This window comes from Podarcis bocagei (genome assembly GCF_964188305.1).
Source record: "Podarcis bocagei genome assembly, chromosome: 13".
NCBI lineage: Eukaryota > Metazoa > Chordata > Lepidosauria > Squamata > Lacertidae > Podarcis > Podarcis bocagei.
In genome coordinates, this window is record NC_138138.1 from 37,643,693 (window position 1) to 37,662,099 (window position 18,407).

At 44.6% G+C, this 18,407-nt stretch overlaps 2 protein-coding genes across 2 annotated transcripts in view; both read right to left on the reverse strand.

The window, feature by feature from the left end:
- LOC308571542 (immunoglobulin superfamily member 1-like) overlaps nucleotides 1-13,397 on the reverse strand; it is a 28,915-nt gene extending 15,518 nt beyond the window's left edge. The window contains exon 1 of the mRNA XM_081167136.1: nucleotides 13,369-13,397. The gene's annotated coding sequence lies outside the window, so the exon portion shown is untranslated. The remainder of the gene's footprint in view (nucleotides 1-13,368) is intronic.
- LOC308571548 (osteoclast-associated immunoglobulin-like receptor) lies at nucleotides 6,553-13,464 on the reverse strand (the record flags this gene model as incomplete). Its single annotated transcript, XM_081167145.1, has 6 exons — nucleotides 6,553-6,713; nucleotides 8,656-8,946; nucleotides 10,359-10,664; nucleotides 11,460-11,750; nucleotides 13,135-13,170; nucleotides 13,299-13,464. 6 exons carry the CDS (start codon nucleotides 13,462-13,464, stop codon nucleotides 6,604-6,606), a joined length of 1,200 nt encoding a protein of 399 aa, XP_081023271.1. The 3' UTR covers nucleotides 6,553-6,603.
- Between the last annotated feature and the right edge of the window lie 4,943 nt (nucleotides 13,465-18,407).

Genomic DNA, 18,407 nt, shown 5'->3' on the forward strand with positions numbered 1-18,407 from the left:
TCATACACTGGATCCCGAACACCTTTGTACTCGGACATTTGGGCTCCTGAACGCCTCAAACCCAGAAGTGAGTGTTCTGGTTTGCAAATGTTCCTTGGAACCCGAATGTCTGACGGGACTTCTGCAGCTTCCGATTGGCTGCAGGAGTTTCCTGCAGCCAATCAGAAGCCGTGCTTTGGTTTCCAAACGTTTTGGAAATCGAACAGAGTTCCGGAATGGATTTCATTTGAGTTCCAAGGTATGACTGTAGTCTACAGTTCTATGTTTCGTTTAAGGTAGTTTTGAGGTGTACTTGAAATGTGACAAATCTCTACTATCATTTCCCCCGGCAACCGATCCAAGTCTTTATGGTTGCAGAGAAACAATCCATCTTCCAGCACGAGGGAAGATTCCCACCAATACGTAGTTTGGTGGGAGAGTGTGGAAGGAAAGTTATTGGTTGCCATTTGGCTAAGAAAGTCCATGATAATGGCGGACAAAGGACCCCCCTACATAATAACCAGGGAGCTGGGAGATGGGGGTGAGATCCTTGGATGGTATAGATTGAATCCAGTAACCAAACCGTTGGATACAGGAACAGGATCTGGAACAGGGTGGTGATTTCTATGGTGTTCTTCCATTTTTGTGTTGATATCATTTTCTCAGCTGTTCAGTTTCAGTTATTTAATTATGTTGGCTTATTAATATTGTTTTATATAATGTTAATTTTAGGCCCTTAAACTAGGGTTGCTTTTTGGGGGGCCATGTTTTTACAATATGGTTTTATGGACTGATTTTTACATTCTTATTTCTATTTTCTAATATGTTTTGAATGGTTATACTTATTGTTTGCTTGACATTCTGTGAGCCACTTTTGGGCACAAGCTTGAGGGCAGGTGGCAAACAACGGAACAGATGATGGTGAGGGACCAAGTCTGGCTGTTGCCACTCCCCTCTCTCCCCATCAGTCCTCTGAGGGCTTTTTGGTGCCTGAGGCATGTGAGATGCTTAAGACTCCCCAGAAACTGCTGGCAGAGACAGGCTACTGTACATAAGTCAAATGAAAAGGACCTTTCCTGCAGGTTTGCTCTCTGAAAATATGGGGTGCAGGAAGGAAGTGTGGGAAGGAAATGGCACGCTAGGTTGGAGAGTAAAATATTCAAAGAAAGTATTCATCAGAGCTCAAAGCCAAATGAGGTAGGATGGTATTTCCCAAGGATGACTGTTTCCTTTTTTCCCTTCCCCTTTGAGCACTGACAGTAATTAACCTAAGAATAGCACTAGAATTAAGGAAACCAAAAAGAACAGAAAGGGCAGAAATGAAACAGAGAGAGAGAGAGAGAGAGAGAGAAAGCTATTTTTTGAACTGGGACAGAGGAAGAGAGAGTTGCACATCTAAGCGGATGCAAGACAGACCACTCAGATACTGGGGATGTCCTCAGAGCTAGAATGCTGAGGCTAAACATTGTGGCCCGAGACCAGAGCTTTGCTGTGGTCGCTGCTGCTGCTGCTGCTGCTGCACTTTCCCTTTCAAACAAATAGAAAAGGAGCTGCCTCTTCTATCGCTGCTGCCACAATACTTATGCTCCTCCTGCTGACGGTGCTGGTTTTGACCTTTAAAGCCCTATGCAGCCTAGGACCCACGTACCTACGGGACCGCCTCTCCTGGTATGCCCCGCGGAGGACCTTAAGGTCCACAAATGACAATACTTTGGAGGTCCCAAGTCGCAAGGTGGTTAGATTGGTCTCAACTAGGTCCATGGCCTTTTCAGTACTGGCCCCAACTTGGTGGAACACTCTGTCACAGGAGACTAGGGCCCTGCGGGACTTGACATCTTTCCGCAGGGCCTGCAAGACAGAGCTGTTCCTCCTGGCCTTTGGTTTGGACTCAGTCTGACCCTTATGTTTCCCTCCCCATATGGTTTTGATCTATGGGCTACTATTAAAATGAGGCTGCCTTTTAAATTGTATTTTTAACCTGTATTTTAAATTGGTTCCCCACCCCCCATTATGTTTTTATTGTAATTTTACTGGTGTTAGCCACCCTGAGCCCGGCTCTGGCTGGGGTGGGTGCAGTATAAATAAAAATTTGTTGTTGTTGTTCAGTGCTCGCCCCACAGCGAAGGGTGGAATTGAAACTGAAGAAGAAAGTTGAGTCCCTGAGCACCCAATAGATTAAGTCAAACTGTAACTTGTTAGCATACCAGGCCAAGATGAGCTAAAGAAACTCAAAACAACAAAATCTGAAGCCCTGCTAGTGAGGTGAGCCTACAAGTGAAAAACCACTTTTCTGAAGGCAAATTAGAAGTCTAGCAGTTCATGTTTCTGGAGGCTGAGTGAGAGGAATATATGTTTCAATGTTTCCCTGAAGGGTTTACAATGTCCATCAGCTTGGCAAATAAATGTACCTTTGTGATTTGCATGTGTTACAGTGACTTTCAGTTTGAAAATCAAGTTACATTTGAGATTCTGTTCCAAACATAGTTGCAAATATCTATTACTGGGTTACAGGGTAGCTTCAGGCAGAAGCGGGATCTATATCATCTGCAAAAGTTCACAAAGGGAGCGGGGGAAAGAACTTCCAATTCGTTTTGTCATCTATTTTCCTCTTTAAAAAGGTGTGTTTCCATTTATTGCATAGGAGAACCAGTGATAGAGCTTATCTGGCATAAATCAATACCTTCCTCTTTCAACTGGGCACCCCACAGAGTTGACAGACAAGCCAACTTAGCTTGTTAGTGCTGTCAAATGACCGGGATGCTGTAACGCTGGTGGCCTGTGGAGGCGCTGTCTGTAATGGAAATTAATGGCTTGGGATTTCATAGGAATAATACTCCAGGTTGTATAAAATGGGGTTCATAGATAGAAATGGCTATCTATTTCTGTGAGTGAGATGTATTTATCTACGTGCATCCCAATATGTGCATGCAGTATAGTGATTTTGTACAACAATAGCGACCCTACTCTACCAAATCAGCCACGCTACTATCCAAATACTCTCTCCGTGTCCACATCCAACTCTAGCTCTAAGTGCAACTCAACTCCAAACTCAGGTGACTCTCTAAACTTCTCCCATCTGCTTTCAAACTCCTTTGCAAACTCCGAGCCAATCACCACTCACTTCCAACATTCCAAGCACAGTCCCTCCCCTCCCCTCCCCAACCCAACACATACCTTAATTCATATATTATACTGACCTACACATTTACCAAATATAAATTTCCCATAATTAATCTAATATTATTACATACATATGCAATATTATTTACATAAACACCAGAAAATCAAGAGGTGCCCTTGGATTAAATAAGAACTTAACACAATAAATGCATTTATTGGATATGTTAATGTTACCAGATTTTTTCCAATGAGTCCAGGGACACTTTTCAACTTCCTATTAAATAGATGGATTTTGTAAGGGGACTGATTTGTATATCTGGGGACTGTCCCCAGGAAATGAGGACGTCTGGTAACCTTAGTATATGTACAAAAATATTGTAAACAAGTAGAAACATTGGCAGGCTTTGACTAAACCAGGGGTCAGCAACCCTTTTCTGCCGTGGGCCAGTCCACCGTGCCTCAGACCATGTGGTGGGCCAGACTATATTTTGAAAAAAACAATGAACGAATTCTAATGCCCCACAAATAATCCAGAGATGCGTTTTAAATAAAAGGACACATTCTACTCATGTAAAAACACGCTGATTCCTGCACCATCCATGAGTCGGATTGAGAAGGCGATTGGGTCCCCGGCCTTGGGTTGCCTACCGCTGGTAAACACTTGCAAATAGTTAAAATAAGGTAAAGTTTACGGAAGGAAATTTGAACTGAAACAATGAAAACCGATGGTATGTAATTCAGATGAAATAACAAGCATAAGAAAAAAGAGGTTTAAGTATAATTATGCAGAATATATATATATTCAATGAACTAGGAAAGGAAATGGAGGCAAGTCAGGAGGTTAAAGAGAACCTCTGAAAAGATATTTTTTGTTTTTTAAAAATTTATTTCTTATATTTTTTATTTTAGTTCTTGTATTCCATGTTGGATATTTTGTATTTCTCTTTTTTCCTCTTTTTTCTTTTGGATCAAAAATAATTGTTGAATTTGAAATTGTAAAACCAATGAAAATTTATTTTCAAAAAATTAAAAAATAAGAATTGAAAGGGATGCACTACATCATAATCTCATACGAACATGTGGTTTTATCTAAATTATTAATAAGAGAGGACTCCCAGAAGATCATACTTGAAAGTGATCTGCCCAGAATTATTCTGATGAGTTGTAGGGAAACACATTTTTTGAGTCAGAAGGAAGAGAAACATCTATGTGATTAATTCTGGATGTTGCAGAGTTCTTACCATAAGATTTTAGTTTCGCTTTATAGCAGGGGCAGGGTAAGCCATTGATGAAAACTCAGTTTCAATAGACGGGGAAATGGCACCTGAGGAACGGAGTCCCTGAAACTACAAGGAAAGACTGGCTAGAAAAGATGATGGGGGTGATACTGGCAGACAAGGTTGAGGCTGAGGGGTCGCCCTCACTTCTGCAATCCCACACCTAGAAAGCATGGGTTCAAGCAGTTTTCTGCATGTTTTGTGCTTTCTAGGCCTGCACTTCTCACCATAGACATATCTTCCTTGGCAGAGGCTGAGAAAAGCTTCTGCCCTTCACAAGTGAAATTATTTCCTAGCACTAAACCATATGTATATCCAAGACCTTCTGCAGATGAATGCAGGGCATGTCCACAGCTAAGTTGCCTGCACATGACTTGGGCAATGTTCAGATTCAAGGCACCAGTGCTTATTCTCATCCCGTCCATGTTGTAGAACAGCTCAGCTCTCCCACAGCAGATACTTGGCCCATTCATCAATCTGATCTCAGTTGGGTGTGAAATCTTTAAAGACGGATTTGTTCCTTCACCTCCCAGGTTTCTCCTCCTATCTTTTTATTGCCCCCGCTTAGAGGAGCTCATCCGAACAGACTGTATTGAAACGGTGGTTGGTTGGTCCTTGTGAAAGGCGTGAGGAAGCCATGCCTGGATCTGAGCACTTCTCCAACAATGTGAGATATTTGTCTGTTGCCCGTGCTTCTTACTAGGGGGGCATGGTTTGCACTTTGTTAAAATAACCTTGTACTAACCCAAAGATTCATTTGGATTTCCCATCCACAATTTCTAGAATGGATTAAAAAATGGGGTACGGGGGTTACATCCCAAAATTCAGGACAGCAGAGGAATTTCTACCCCCTTTTTTCTTTCTTCACAAGCTTTTGCCATTGCGGCAGCAAGTGTAGCAAGTCTCCCAGGGCACGCTAGGGCGTCTGGAAGGGCACTCCTTTCCCCTTGTACACCCTTCCACATGGTCACATCCACCAGCTACACAAAAAACTGCTTATGACAAAAAATAAACCTTGTCCCCTGCCTTTGCCAATTAAACTTGGAATACAGTGGTACCTCGGGTTACATACACTTCAGGTTACAGACTCTGCTAACCCAGAAATAGTACCTCGGGTTAAGAACTTTGCTTCAGGATAAGAACAGAAATTGTGCTCAAGCGGTGCGGCAGCAGCGGGAGGCCCCATTAGCTAAAGTGGTGCTTCAGGTTAAGAACAGTTTCAGGTTAAGAACGGACCTCCGGAGCGAATTAAGTACTTAACCCGAGGTACCACTGTATTTCATTTCATTTTCAGACTCAGGGCTGTCTTACCCATAGATGCTAGTGGTGTGGGGTGCCGGGGCACCAGGTTTTGGAGGGTGCCAGGTGAGAGTCCCGGGAACACTGAACGAGCGCACTGAGTGAGCGAAGGTGCATGCACAGCTTCCGCTGAGCGTCGGCTCAGTTTTTTCCCTTTTAGAAGTAGGCACCAAATTCTGCGGAGTGCCAGAAAGCTAAAAGGGAAAAAACCCAGCCAACGCTCAGCCGCACACACCCTTGCTCGCTCAGGGCAGGCCCGCTCACTTGGTGTGCTCACTCACCCAACGGGTTGAGGCGCAGGCACACGCAGTGCCTCTCCTGTTAGCTGTCTTTGGTCTTTGAGCCAGGCATCAGGGGCAGCGGATCTCCACAGGGCTGGCTCCCCCGGCCTGCTCATCACCCTCACCCACCTCCACATGCAGTGCTGCACCCAGAGCCTCCGCTTGCCATGGCCACCGCAGCACGAAACGACCAGCTGAGCTGGGAGGTGCCTCATCCAGCCTCCGCCTCTTCCCTGCCGGAGGAGCCCCAGCCGTTGCCCACCTCCTCCAGCCCCACAAAGCTGGGCATGGCACGGGCAGCGCCGTCCCGTCCCAAGAGGCTCCCTCCGCTGCTGCTGGTCTTCCCTCCCTAAAAAAAGGAGGTCAACAACTCTGGGAAATCGGGGGGGGGGGAGTATGCTTAAGAAGGCCCTGTCCAATCTTTGTAAAAAAAGCTCAAAAAAAGCACAGAAAACAGAAGCCTCCAGTATTCTCACCCCACCCCAGGCGCTTCCGAAAAGATTCCTTGGTGATATCACAGCATAGAAATTTGGCCTTCAGATGAACAAGAAATGAAACCAGTCTCTATGGGATTCCTGTGGCTTTGCTTGTCTCGGATGCCTCAAGGAAGGGTCTTGACTTGTGGAACTGAGTCGAGTCAGAGCTTCTCAGCCTTGCCTGCTGCACATGAACTCAGCCACAATCAGCACCAAGGAAAGCAGGACCAAGCCAGCAACTCCCAGGCGGATGTTGATCTCCATGGATGTAGAAGTGTTTGCTGCAGAGTCAGACAGAGAAGAGTTACTACTCAATTGTTGGTTGTGATGAAGGCAGGGTGGGGAGGGAGATTACTCCAAGGCTGTGGCCCTCAGCATACTTAGCCCCACTGAGTTCAGTGGGACTTACTTCTGATTTCTAAGAACATAAGAACAGCCTGCGGGATCTACCTGCCAATGGAAGCAGCCTTCTAATCTACTCCACTTGTCTTTTACTTCTGACTAGAGCCAGAGAGATGATACAAAGCATACTAAGTCTGCAAGCAGTGGACCAACTCAAAGTTCCACTGTCACAGTTGCTCCCTGTTGCTAAGAAGATGGCAGGTACACATGTTGCGTTCCAGTTTTTTATGTCACTGCAGGAGCATCCAAAAGTGGTCAGTTTACGATTGGTCACTTGCTGGGTGTTCCATTCAGAATTACTGGTCCATCATGTGGGCTTGGAATTTCATTGACCAATGGATTGGTTGGGTGGTCCTGGCTGAAGAGAGCAGAAGGTCAGGTTCAGCACTGCCTGGGGGTCAGCTGGGAGGCTCAGTAACTCAAGCCAAAGTCAGTTCTCATAAGAAAACCCGCTGTTTTTAAAAACAATATTTTGTTAAAAGCAAAAACTTCACATGATTACACAATTTAGGACTGCTCAGAAGCCAAGAAAATAACAAAACTATCTTATCTAGCTGGCTGACACAAAACACGCAAATCGTAGCAGGCTGAGCAGGAAGGCAAAATTCAATCTAAGGTCCGAACAGGCACTGATCATCCCTTCAGGATGAAAGCTCCCTCATACAAGCCCGAACCCAGATTTAAGAAATATCCGCAGATTTGTTGTTGAAGGTTGTAAATAAACAACAACTGGGTCTATATGTACAGATGTTACAGATGTACTAGATGATAAGGCAATGTTACCATGAAAAGGGGGAGGGTGTTAGTATTGTAATGTCTCATTGCATAATGTTGCGGGTTGCCTTTAATTACTTAATTGATGTATGAGTATGGGAATTATTTAAATGTCTCCCCCCTCTCTCCTCTCTCTCTGCTCCTCTGCTGAAGAAGATGGATGTGAGAGTCGTCTTGTTGTTTTGTTATTTGCTTTATAAATAAAACCTTTGATGTTACTATTCCAACCACAGTTGCTTTGCTGCATTCTGCTGTAAAAGACTGAGTTTACTATCTGCAAATGGGCATTTGTTGTTAGCCGCCCTGAGCCCGGCTTGGCTGGGGAGGGCGGGATATAAATAAAATTTTTTATTATTATTATTATTATTATTATTATTATTATTATTATTATTATTATTTAATGCTCACAGGCCCAGTGTTGTTCAATACAGTGGTACCTCTGGTTACATACGCTTCAGGTTACATACGCTTCAGGTTACAGACTCCGCTAACCCAGAAATAGTACCTTGGGTTAAGAACTTTGCTTCAGGATGAGAACAGAAATCTTACTCCAGCGGCATGGCAGCAGCGGGAGGCCCCATTAGTTAAAATGGTGCTTCAGGTTAAGAACAGTTTCAGGTTAAGAACGGACCTCCAGAACGAATTAAGTACTTAACCCGAGGTACACTGTATGCCATTACTCAGGAGGATAGTTGGCTGAGAACACAGGTGGGATGAGACCCTTGTCAGGGAAGGCCAGCTGCACAGCAGAGATGCCCTGGGATGACGAGAGGACTGGGCCTCACAAAGTTGGCAGGCTTTGGAGAAAGGTCTCCTGGAGAAGAAAGAGAGCTGGTATTTGGAAGGTGGAACATCTGCAACTGTATCACTGCAAAGTAGGAAACATTTCTCCTGCTTTTAGAGAAGTCGTGCAGACAGAGACTAAGAAGCTGGTTCCCTCCTCCCTGCAGTGTGAGTCTCAGGCCCCTTGAAGCTCCTGCCTCCTCCACAACAGGGAGCGAGACTTGGACGGCAGGGGAAAGACAAGTACCCAACCAATCTTCTCACCTCTTACAACCAGCTCCGTGGCATTACTTGGCTCTGACCAGGCAAAGGGATTTCCCCGGCGGTGATATTGGCAGGTGTAGTTTCCTTCATCTTCCAACCCCACGTTGAAGAAAGGGAACTCGGCTCTGTTTCTCTCTGACTCCGTCACCTGCGATGTTATCAGTTCCCCGGATTTGTAGAGGGAGAAGTTCAGACCCTTTTCTGGCCCCTGGCACTCGATGGTGATATTCTGTCCTGGGGAAATACGTTCGTCGGGTAGCACTTTGATGGAGGGTTTGGACAGGCTGGAATCTGGGTGCAAATAAAACACTGTGAGAATGGTATGGAGGGAAGTGGCGTGATATTCTTCCACACACTCTGCTGCTTTTGATCAGATCAGCAGAAATATCTGCAAACTAGAACTATGCCCTAACTATGTGGCTCTTTTGAGGGGTGGGGGGTGGGGTTATTGGGTTATTGTTTTTATTTTTATATATTGTGATCTTTTCTGTGAATTGCCTCTGGGTATAGGGCAGTATATAAATTCAGTAAACAAACAAACAAACAAACAAACAAACAAACAGGCTAAACAAACTGACTTTTAACAAATAATTTAAAAAATGCTTAGAATGGCTCTTTGCTTATGAAAAAATGCTTGTACATAGGGACTGTTATTGTTTTTTCTTTAGTTAAAAATGTCTAGAGTAGTTGTAGATAATTATTGGCCCTCCAGATGTTACGGACCTACATGCCATTGGCCACACTTGCTAGGACCCAGTAACATCTGGAAGGACAAAGATTCCTTCATAGTCTGCATCTGTCTGTCTATCATCTATCTATCTATCATCTATCTATCTATCTATCTATCTATCTATCTATCTATCTATCTATCTATCTATCTATCTATCTCTATCTAATTTCTTTCTTTCTTTCTTTCTTTCTTTCTTTCTTTCTTTCTTTCTTTCTTTCTTTCTTTCTACCGGTATCTATCTATCTATCTATCTATCTATCTATCTATCTATCTATCTATCTATCTATCTATCATCTATCATCTATCTATCATCTATCTATCATCTATCATCTATCATCTATCTATCATCTATCTATCATCTATCTATCCATCTATCTATCTATCCAAAGTAATAATCATAAATAAATAAGAATAAAAATGTGCACTCCACTACCGAGACCATTCCATTGTAACTATCCAACCTGCCAAAATTTCAACACCTCTTGCGATGGTTTGACCCCTTTCCGTTTTAACACTACAAATTCTACAAACACCTTCCTGCAGCTTTCTTCAGAAGATTCCAAGAGAAGAAGAAGAAGAGTTTGGATTTGATATCCCAATTTATCACTACCCGAAAGAGTCTCAAAGCGGCTAACATTCTCCTTTCCCTTCCTTCCCCACAACAAACACTCTGTGAGGTGAGTGGGGCTGAGAGACTTCAGAGAAGTGTGACTAGCCCAAGGTCACCCAGCAGCTGCATATGGAGGAGCGGAGACGTGAACCCGGTTCCCCAGATTACGAATCTACCTCTCTTAACCACTACACCACACTGGCTCTCAGAGCCATGCACACCACACTCCCTCCTTCAATCCCAGCCAATCTGGAATATTTTATTCTATGCAAATTCTCCACTGGATGTACAGATGTTGAAAATGCAGAACACTCCCATTTTAGACCCTTTTGTGACAATAGGAGGATGTATGTTGAACCTTACTTATTCTGTTGATGCGTCGGCTGTCACTGAAATCTGAGCACAGTTCAACGAAGGCTGTTGTGTTGCAATATCTACATTGGTAGAGACCCCCTTGGAATTCTTGGGCATTGTCAAAGGCAAACACAGCCTCCTTTGTTGCTGTTTTCTCTGTCAGTTTTCTCAGCTGCCTATCTGCATCCACTTGTATATACAAAGAGAAAAGCCTTGGTAAGTTGTCTTCTGCCTTGCAGCTGATTTTGACATTCCCCTTTTCGGCAAGCGTTTCAGCTGAATTCACTGCGATGGAAGGCTTGGGATGCAGCTTTCCTGCACATGGAAGAGAACAAGGGTGAGATTTCAAAGAGGCAGTTCAGCCTTCTCAAATCAGTCCCAGGCAACAGTCTGTCATATGGGAGAGGTTTGCATGTTCTGGGAGAATGCAAAATCCCGAGGATGGATCGGAGGGTAAATGTTCATAAGATCTTGATGCTTCTAAGTTTTTTGTTTACAACTTCAGTTTAGAGATGGGTGACCTTACACCTTCCACACGCCTACAACACCCATCATTGGCCAGGCTAGGTGGGAGATGGGTTCCTGAGAAGAGTTACTGTTTGCTGCAGTTCAGTGTGGCAGATCCAGGAAATCTTATAAGCTGAGTTACTGTACATTTCTGTTGCTTATTTCAATGAACACTGTAGAAAGAGTTAAGAACCAAGTATTTGGCATCATTGGTCTTGTCTGCATCTACACTGAATATCACGTGTATCTAACTGTGTGATTGCAATTTTTATTTAAGCCTCACAGTGCTTTTTCCTGGAGGTACTTAAGGGCACCCAGTACTGGCACCCTTTTGCCCCCTCAAAGAAAAGCACTGGTTCAGAGATTTGGTGGAATTTATGGCATTTCTGTTGAATTTATGGCAATATCTAATACAGTGCTACCTTGGGTTACATACACTTCAGGTTACATACGCTTCAGGTTACAGACTCCACTAACCCAGAAATAGTACCTCGGGTTAAGAACCATGCTTCAGGATAAGAACAGAAATTGTCTCTCTCTCTCTCCCCTCCCCTTACATGTCAGTTGTGAAAATAGCATAAAAAGGCTAAGCCAGGCTCTCACCTTTTATGAAGACTTGGACAGGATCACTACGAAATGAGCACTGTTGATCATAACTTAAGCAATAGCTACATGTATAGGTTCCGCCATTTGAAGCTCTTGCATTGGCAATCTGAAATACAGCTGCACCCCACTCACTATTCCAATATGCTGAATAAAGAAATGGTGGATCTTTGTGCAGATAGTATTTTACATCTTGATGGTAATCACTTGCACACCGTAAGATGATATTTCCCCCCGGTCTGACCACATTTGTGGAAACTGCTGAGAATGAAGGTTTAGGATAAAGTTGTCCTGGACCGAAACAGGAGAACAAAGGTGAGATTTGGAAGATGGATCACCAAAGAGGAAGACAAATGAAGGCCCTGACTTTACCACATGCTAATTTATATGGGAAGATCCACATTTATAAATTCAGTCACACCTTGCTTCTCAAATGCCTTGCGACTCAAACGTTTTGGCTCCCAAACGCCACAAACCCGGAAGTGAGTACTGTATTCTGGTTTGCAAAAGTTTTTTGGAAGCTGAATGTCCAGCGCAGCTTCCAATTGAGCGCAGGAAGCTCTTGCAGCCAATCAGAAGCCATGCCTCCGTTTTTGAACGTTTTCGGAAGTTGAACGGACTTCCGGAACAGATTCCATTTGAGAACTAAGGTAGGACAGTAATTACTAATTTTTAAATGAAAATGCATTATTTTCACCCTAGTGGGGAAGACTGTGGCCAGGTGAGCTGTGTGTCTGCTCATTCCACTGTTCAGCTGCTCATGGTGGGTGGGCAACTTCAAGACCCCCTCCTGCTTTCCTTTCTTATGGTTTTCAAAACTGAACTTGGACGGCTTTTGAAAGAGAGGACTGTCCTCTGTAATTGCCGCCTCATAGGCCTATCAGAATGAGTTGGTAGAAGGCACTCTCTTCTACTGCAGCTACTTGAGCTTTGTCATGCAAGTTCCCCCAGGGGCCAACCAGATGTCTGTGGGGAGTCCAGGAGCAGGACTGAGAGCAGCAGAGCATTCTCTACGCTTGTGATTCTTAGCAACTGTTCTTCAGAGGTATCCTGCCTCTGGCAGTGCAGGGAGAAGGTTGCCATCATGTCTAGTTGCTCAGTCTAAGGTTACACTGGGGGAATTGCATTTTGTGTGTAGATTGTCTAAGGCAAAGAAATAGGGATGGGGTTCATACCATGGATAATATGGATTGATATAAAATATAGATTATGAAATAATATGCAGTTGTAAATGTTGACAATGGGACCCATGGAGTGGGTGGGGAGAAGTCTCGAGATTCAGAGTAGCCAAAGGTAATCCGTTCCGGAAGATCATTTGACTTCCGAAGTGTTTGACAGCTGAGGTTCCACTGTACAGTATATCAATATGCATTTGGATTGTTACAATTTTATGTTTTGTATAATCAAATAATATATATTTTTTTAAAAAACCTAACTGAAAAATCAGTAAATGTACATTTTGACCAAAAAAGAGAGAGAAAGAAAAAGGGATGGGATGTTCCTGTACATTTAATATTTGTATAGATCAGAGAACATTTGGTAGGCCTCTATGGTTATAATGCAGATGTTAGGAAGTCAGATTTGGTTGGGGGAAATCATTGCAGTTAGCTCTCATTCTGCCCCCATCCATCTCCCTCTGGCCCCTTGTTCATATTTATCACCCAAAGAGACTCACCTCCAGAGATCTGCCACTGTCCAGCCAGCAGGAATCCTGGAAAGGAGATGATTGCATTAGCGGCAATACAGCTGAGCAGCAGGAACCACAACTGGGTCTCTGGTCCTTCCACCCGGCTGTTGCACAACCCTCAGTCCCTTCACCCTTTCATCTGAGACACCAACCGATAAAGAGGATGTTGAAAGAGAGCCTCATGATGATGAAGGAGCACCTAGCCCTGTGGTCCAGTGTCCTGTGTCCCCCAAGATGTGTGCTGTCCCCGGAATGAAGATCTTGGAGGGAGGCTGCAACATGGCTCTGCAACACTGTTCTCCCCTTTGATGTGCACATACTCTGTGAAGCACAGCTGAGCAGCGCTGGAAGTGCCTCGCAAGCCACTTCCCTTTTTCCCTACTATGCTGCAGTCATATTTTGCAAACTCAGCTTGCAGGAGATCATGTGCTTTCATATATACTTGCAATATTGGAAGGGACCACACGGGTCATCTAGTCCAACCCCCTGCAATGTAGGAGTTTGCTTGTTTTTCCCCCAAGGTGGGGCTCAAACCCACAACCCTGAGAATAAGAGTCTTGTGGTCTACCAACTGTGTGGTGGAGTCTTCTTCTTTGGAGGTCTTTAAGCAGAGGTTTGACAACCATATGTCAGGAGTGCTCTGATGGTGTTTCCTGCTTGGCAGGGGGTTGGACTCAATGGCCCTTGTGGTCTCTTCCAACTCTATGATTCTATGATTCTAACTGAGCTATCCTTAGCTGCGTTCTCCTCAGAGGTTAACTATACCACCAGAAGCCTTTCTGTTACGAATTATAGGTACCAACATTCCAAAGGAACAGAAAAGACTCTTTATGTATACGACAACAGCAGCACGGATGCTACTAGCCCAGAGACGGAAAGAAGAGAAATGGCAAACTAAGCTGTTAGCCTAGGCTGAAATGACAAAACTGACCAGAAAACTCAGAGACCAAGAAGACAAGAAATTCAAGAAAGAATGGGAGAAGTTTATAATTTATTTAGGAGACCACATCTGTAAGCAGATGAAAACATTAGCAGGATTTTAATCTCACTTGTAATGTAACAACTACTACGGACGATATGGAGAGATACAAAGCATAGACTGAAATAATTTTTTGTTGTTTAGTCATTTAGTCGTGCACAACTCTTCGTGACCCCATGGACCGGAGCACACCAGGCACTCCTGTCTTCCACTGCCTCCCACACTTTGGTCAGACTCATGCTGGTAGCTTTGAGAACACTGTCCAACCATCTCATCCTCTGTCGTCCCCTTCTCCCTGTGCCCTCCATCTTTCCCAACATCAGGGTCTTTTCCAGGGAGTCTTCTCTTCTCATGAGGTGGCCAAAGTATTGGAGCCTCAGCTTCAGGATCTGTCCTTCCAGTGAGCACTCATGGCTGATTTCCTTAAGAATGGATAGGGTTGATCTTCCTGCAGTCCACAGGACTCTCAAGAGTCTCCTCCAGCACCATAATTCAAATCATCAATTCTTCGGCGATCAGCCTTCTTTATGGTCCAGCTCACATCCCGTCTCCCTTTCCCGTGAGACTCCAATAGCATGGAATCCCAGGAATGTAAACAGAGTCCTGTGACTCCACGCAGCTGCTCAGTGAGAAACTAGCAGTGGGGGGGGGGAGTGGCTCCTCTATGTGGGAAGGTTGCAGCATTTGTGACTGTTTAAAGGGGGAGGTGACATAATAGAAGTTTATAAAATTACACATGGCATTGAGAAATTGAGTAGACACCCCTCTCACACACTAGAGCCCATGAACACCCAAGGAAGCTGAGTATTTGAAAATGCAGAGCAGATAAACTGCTTCACGCAGTGCATAGCTAAACTATGGAACTCTTTGCCACAGGAGGCAGTGATAGCCACCAACTTTGATGGCTTTAAACGAGGATTGGACACACTCATAGAGGACAAGGCTTTCAATGGCTACTAGCCCTTATGACAGAGAGGATGTGGGTGGCGCTGTGGTCTAAACCACAGAGCCTAGGGCTTGCCGATCAGAAGGTCGGCGGTTCAAATCCCCATGATGAGCTCCCATTGTTCAGTCCCTGCAGTTCGAAAGCACGTCAAAGTGCAAGCAGATAAATAGGTACTGCTCCGGCGGGAAGGTAAATGGTGTTTCCGTGTGCTGCTCTAGTTTCACCAGAAGCAGCTTAGTCATGCTGGCCACATGACCCAGAAGCTGTACGCCGGCTCCCTCGGCCAATAAAGCGAGATGAGCCCCGCAACCCCAGAGTCGGCCACAACTGGACCTAATGGTCAGGGGTCCCTTAGCCCTTATGGCTATGCTGTACCTCTACTGTCAGAGACATTATTCATGTATCTCATTACAGAAGTGGACTGGGGGGTATGCCTCTAAATACCACTTGTTGCCAATAGCAAATGGGAAAGTGCTGCTCCTCTCATTTCTGGCTTACAGGCTTCCCACTGGCATCTAGTTGGCCAAGGTAAGAAGAGCAGGATACTGGGCTTGATGGGCTTGGCCTGATCAAGCAGGCTTGTCTCATGTGGTTCTGTGGCAGGGGCAAGACGAAGAGAGCGGGAGAGCCAGGATTCTCAAGAATGCCTCAGAAAATTAACCCAGAGTATGAGTGGCTGCCACAGTGGGGAAGGAGCCAGGAGCTAACCATGTTTCCCTCTGGAGTTTGCACATTCTCATTTCACTAATCCAGGGCCTGTAGTTACAGGAAGACAAATGACTGCGTGTGTCGCCTTTCGTCTGCCACAGGCCCCCTTACCTAATCTTACAGAAAGAGGATCTCTTCATAGGACTGGTGTTTGCGTTTCCCCTGCCACTCCTCTTCCTGAGGCAACTTCCTTAATATTTGACTTTCCCCAACATGACACAGCATTGGAGATGTGACTTTTTCCCCTTTTTAAAAAAATGTATTTTATTGATTTTCAGTTACAAATGAATTGGATCTGAAAAAGGAGAAAAGAAATATCAATAACAACAACAACAACAACAGGTTGGGAGTACAGAACCATCACAAAAATGGGAAAAATATAACAGGAGCAATGCCAGCTGTGGTTCACTGGATATATATTACAGTAGTGGGATGAAAGTGATATTCCTTAATGTTCGGTGTGTTGCTGGTGGCTGGAAGCCATGCTTGACGGTTTGTGCATATTCAATAAAAGTTTGTAAGGCTGTTAGTTTGTCCTTAAGTATAGAATCCCATATCTCTGACATCTAAGCTTCAAAGAGATTTACAATGAGAGTCCTCCAGTACATGACCATTCTTAATCTGGCAGCAGCTAACACATGGGCAATAACATTTTACGCTTTCTTGGGCATCTAAAGGAAAATAAGATAACAGTGCTATTGTGGGGTCTGATTCCATAATCTGGTTTATGGTCTGGAGAACCTTTTCCCAAAAGGGAACAATCTTTGGACAGCACCGCCACATGGTGTACAGTAATTCCAGGAAGTTTGCAATCTCGCCAGCATAATGGAATGAGATTTTGGCTGATTTTATACCGTGGGATACATGCCTTGAGGACCAGGATCATTACTGGCTGCTCACATTTTGATCTTTCAAGATGTGGCTCCTCCTCCCCCCTCCCCCAAAAAACTAGAGTGGCCAACTGTAAGAAAAGGAAGTTGTGGCTACCATAATGGTAAACACACATCAAAAAAATGCTGCAGCTGCTGAAGTTCCCTCTTCTACACAACCACTCTCATAACCAGAACCCTAGTCTTCTCCTTTGCCAGCGGCTCCACAGCCTGACTATTGTTTCTAGACAAAATGGCATTGAAAAGATCTGTGGCTAAAGCCTCACAGTCTACAGATTTATCTGAAGTCAACAGTTGCGTGTGTGTGTGTGTGTGTGTGTGTGTGTGTGTGTGTGTAAAGACCACCTTGCTGTCATTTCCCCAATGGGGCTAAAGTTAAATGAACCTAAGCAGAACAGCCTGAGGGATTCACCAAACAAACATCTTTCTTGATAGCTATGAAAATCGGCCAATATGAAACCTAGAAATTTGTGTATACAGTCATACACTGGATCCCAAACACCTTTGTACTCGGACATTTGGGCTCCTGAACGCCTCAAACCCAGAAGTGAGTGTTCTGGTTTGCAAATGTTCCTTGGAACCCGAATGTCTGACGGGACTTCTGCAGCTTCCGATTGGTTTTATACTATGGTTTTATGGACTGATTTTTACCTTCTTATTTCTATTTTCTAATATGTTTTGAATGGTTATACTTATTGTTTCCTTGATATTCTGTGAGCCACTTTTGGGCACAATCTTGAGGGCAGGTGGCAAACAACGGAACAGATGATGGTGAGGGACCAAGTCTGGCTGTTACTACTCCCCTCTCTCCCCGTAAGTCCTCTGAGGGCTTTTTGGTGGCTGAGGCATGTGAGATGCTTAAATAGACTCCCCAGAAACTGCTGGCAGAGCCAGGTTACCGTACATAAGTCAAATGAAAAGGACCTTTCCTGCAGGTTTGCTCTCTGAAAAGATGGGGTGCAGGAAGGAAGAATGGGAAGGAAATGGCACGCTAGGTTGGAGAGTAAAATATTCAAAGAAAGTATTCATCAGAGCTCAAAGCCAAATGATATTTCCTAAGGCTGACTGTTTCCTTTTTTTCCTTCCCCTTTGAGCACTGACAGTAATTAACCTAAGAATAGCACTAAAGGAAACCAAAAAGAACAGAAAGGGCAGAAATGAAACACACACACACACACACACAGAGAGAGAGAGAGAGAGAGAGAGAGAGAGAGAGAGAGAGAGAGAGAGAGAGCTGGTATTTCTTGAACTGGCACAGAGGAAGAGAGAGTTGCCCATCTAAGCGGATGCAAGACAGACCACACTCAAATACTGGGGATGTCCTCAGAGCAGGATGCTGAGGCTAAACATTGTGGCCCGAGACCATAGCTTTGTTGTGGTCGCTGCTGCTGCTGCTGCTGCTGCTGCTGCTGCACTTTCCCTTTCAAATAGAAATGGAGCTGCCTCTTCTATTGCTGCTGCCAAAATACTTATGCTCCTCCTGCTGACTGGGTGCTGGTTTTGACCTTTAAAACCCTATGCGGCCTAGGACCCACGTACCTCCGGGACCGCCTCTCCTGGTATGCCCCGCGGGGGACCTTAAGGTCCACAAATGACAACATTTTGGAGGTCCCAAGTCACAAGGTGGTTAGATTGGTCTCAACTAGGGCCAGGGCCTTTTCAGTACTGGCCCCGACTTGGTGGAAAGCTCTGTCACAGGAGACTAGGGCCCTACAGGACTTGACATCTTTCCGCAGAG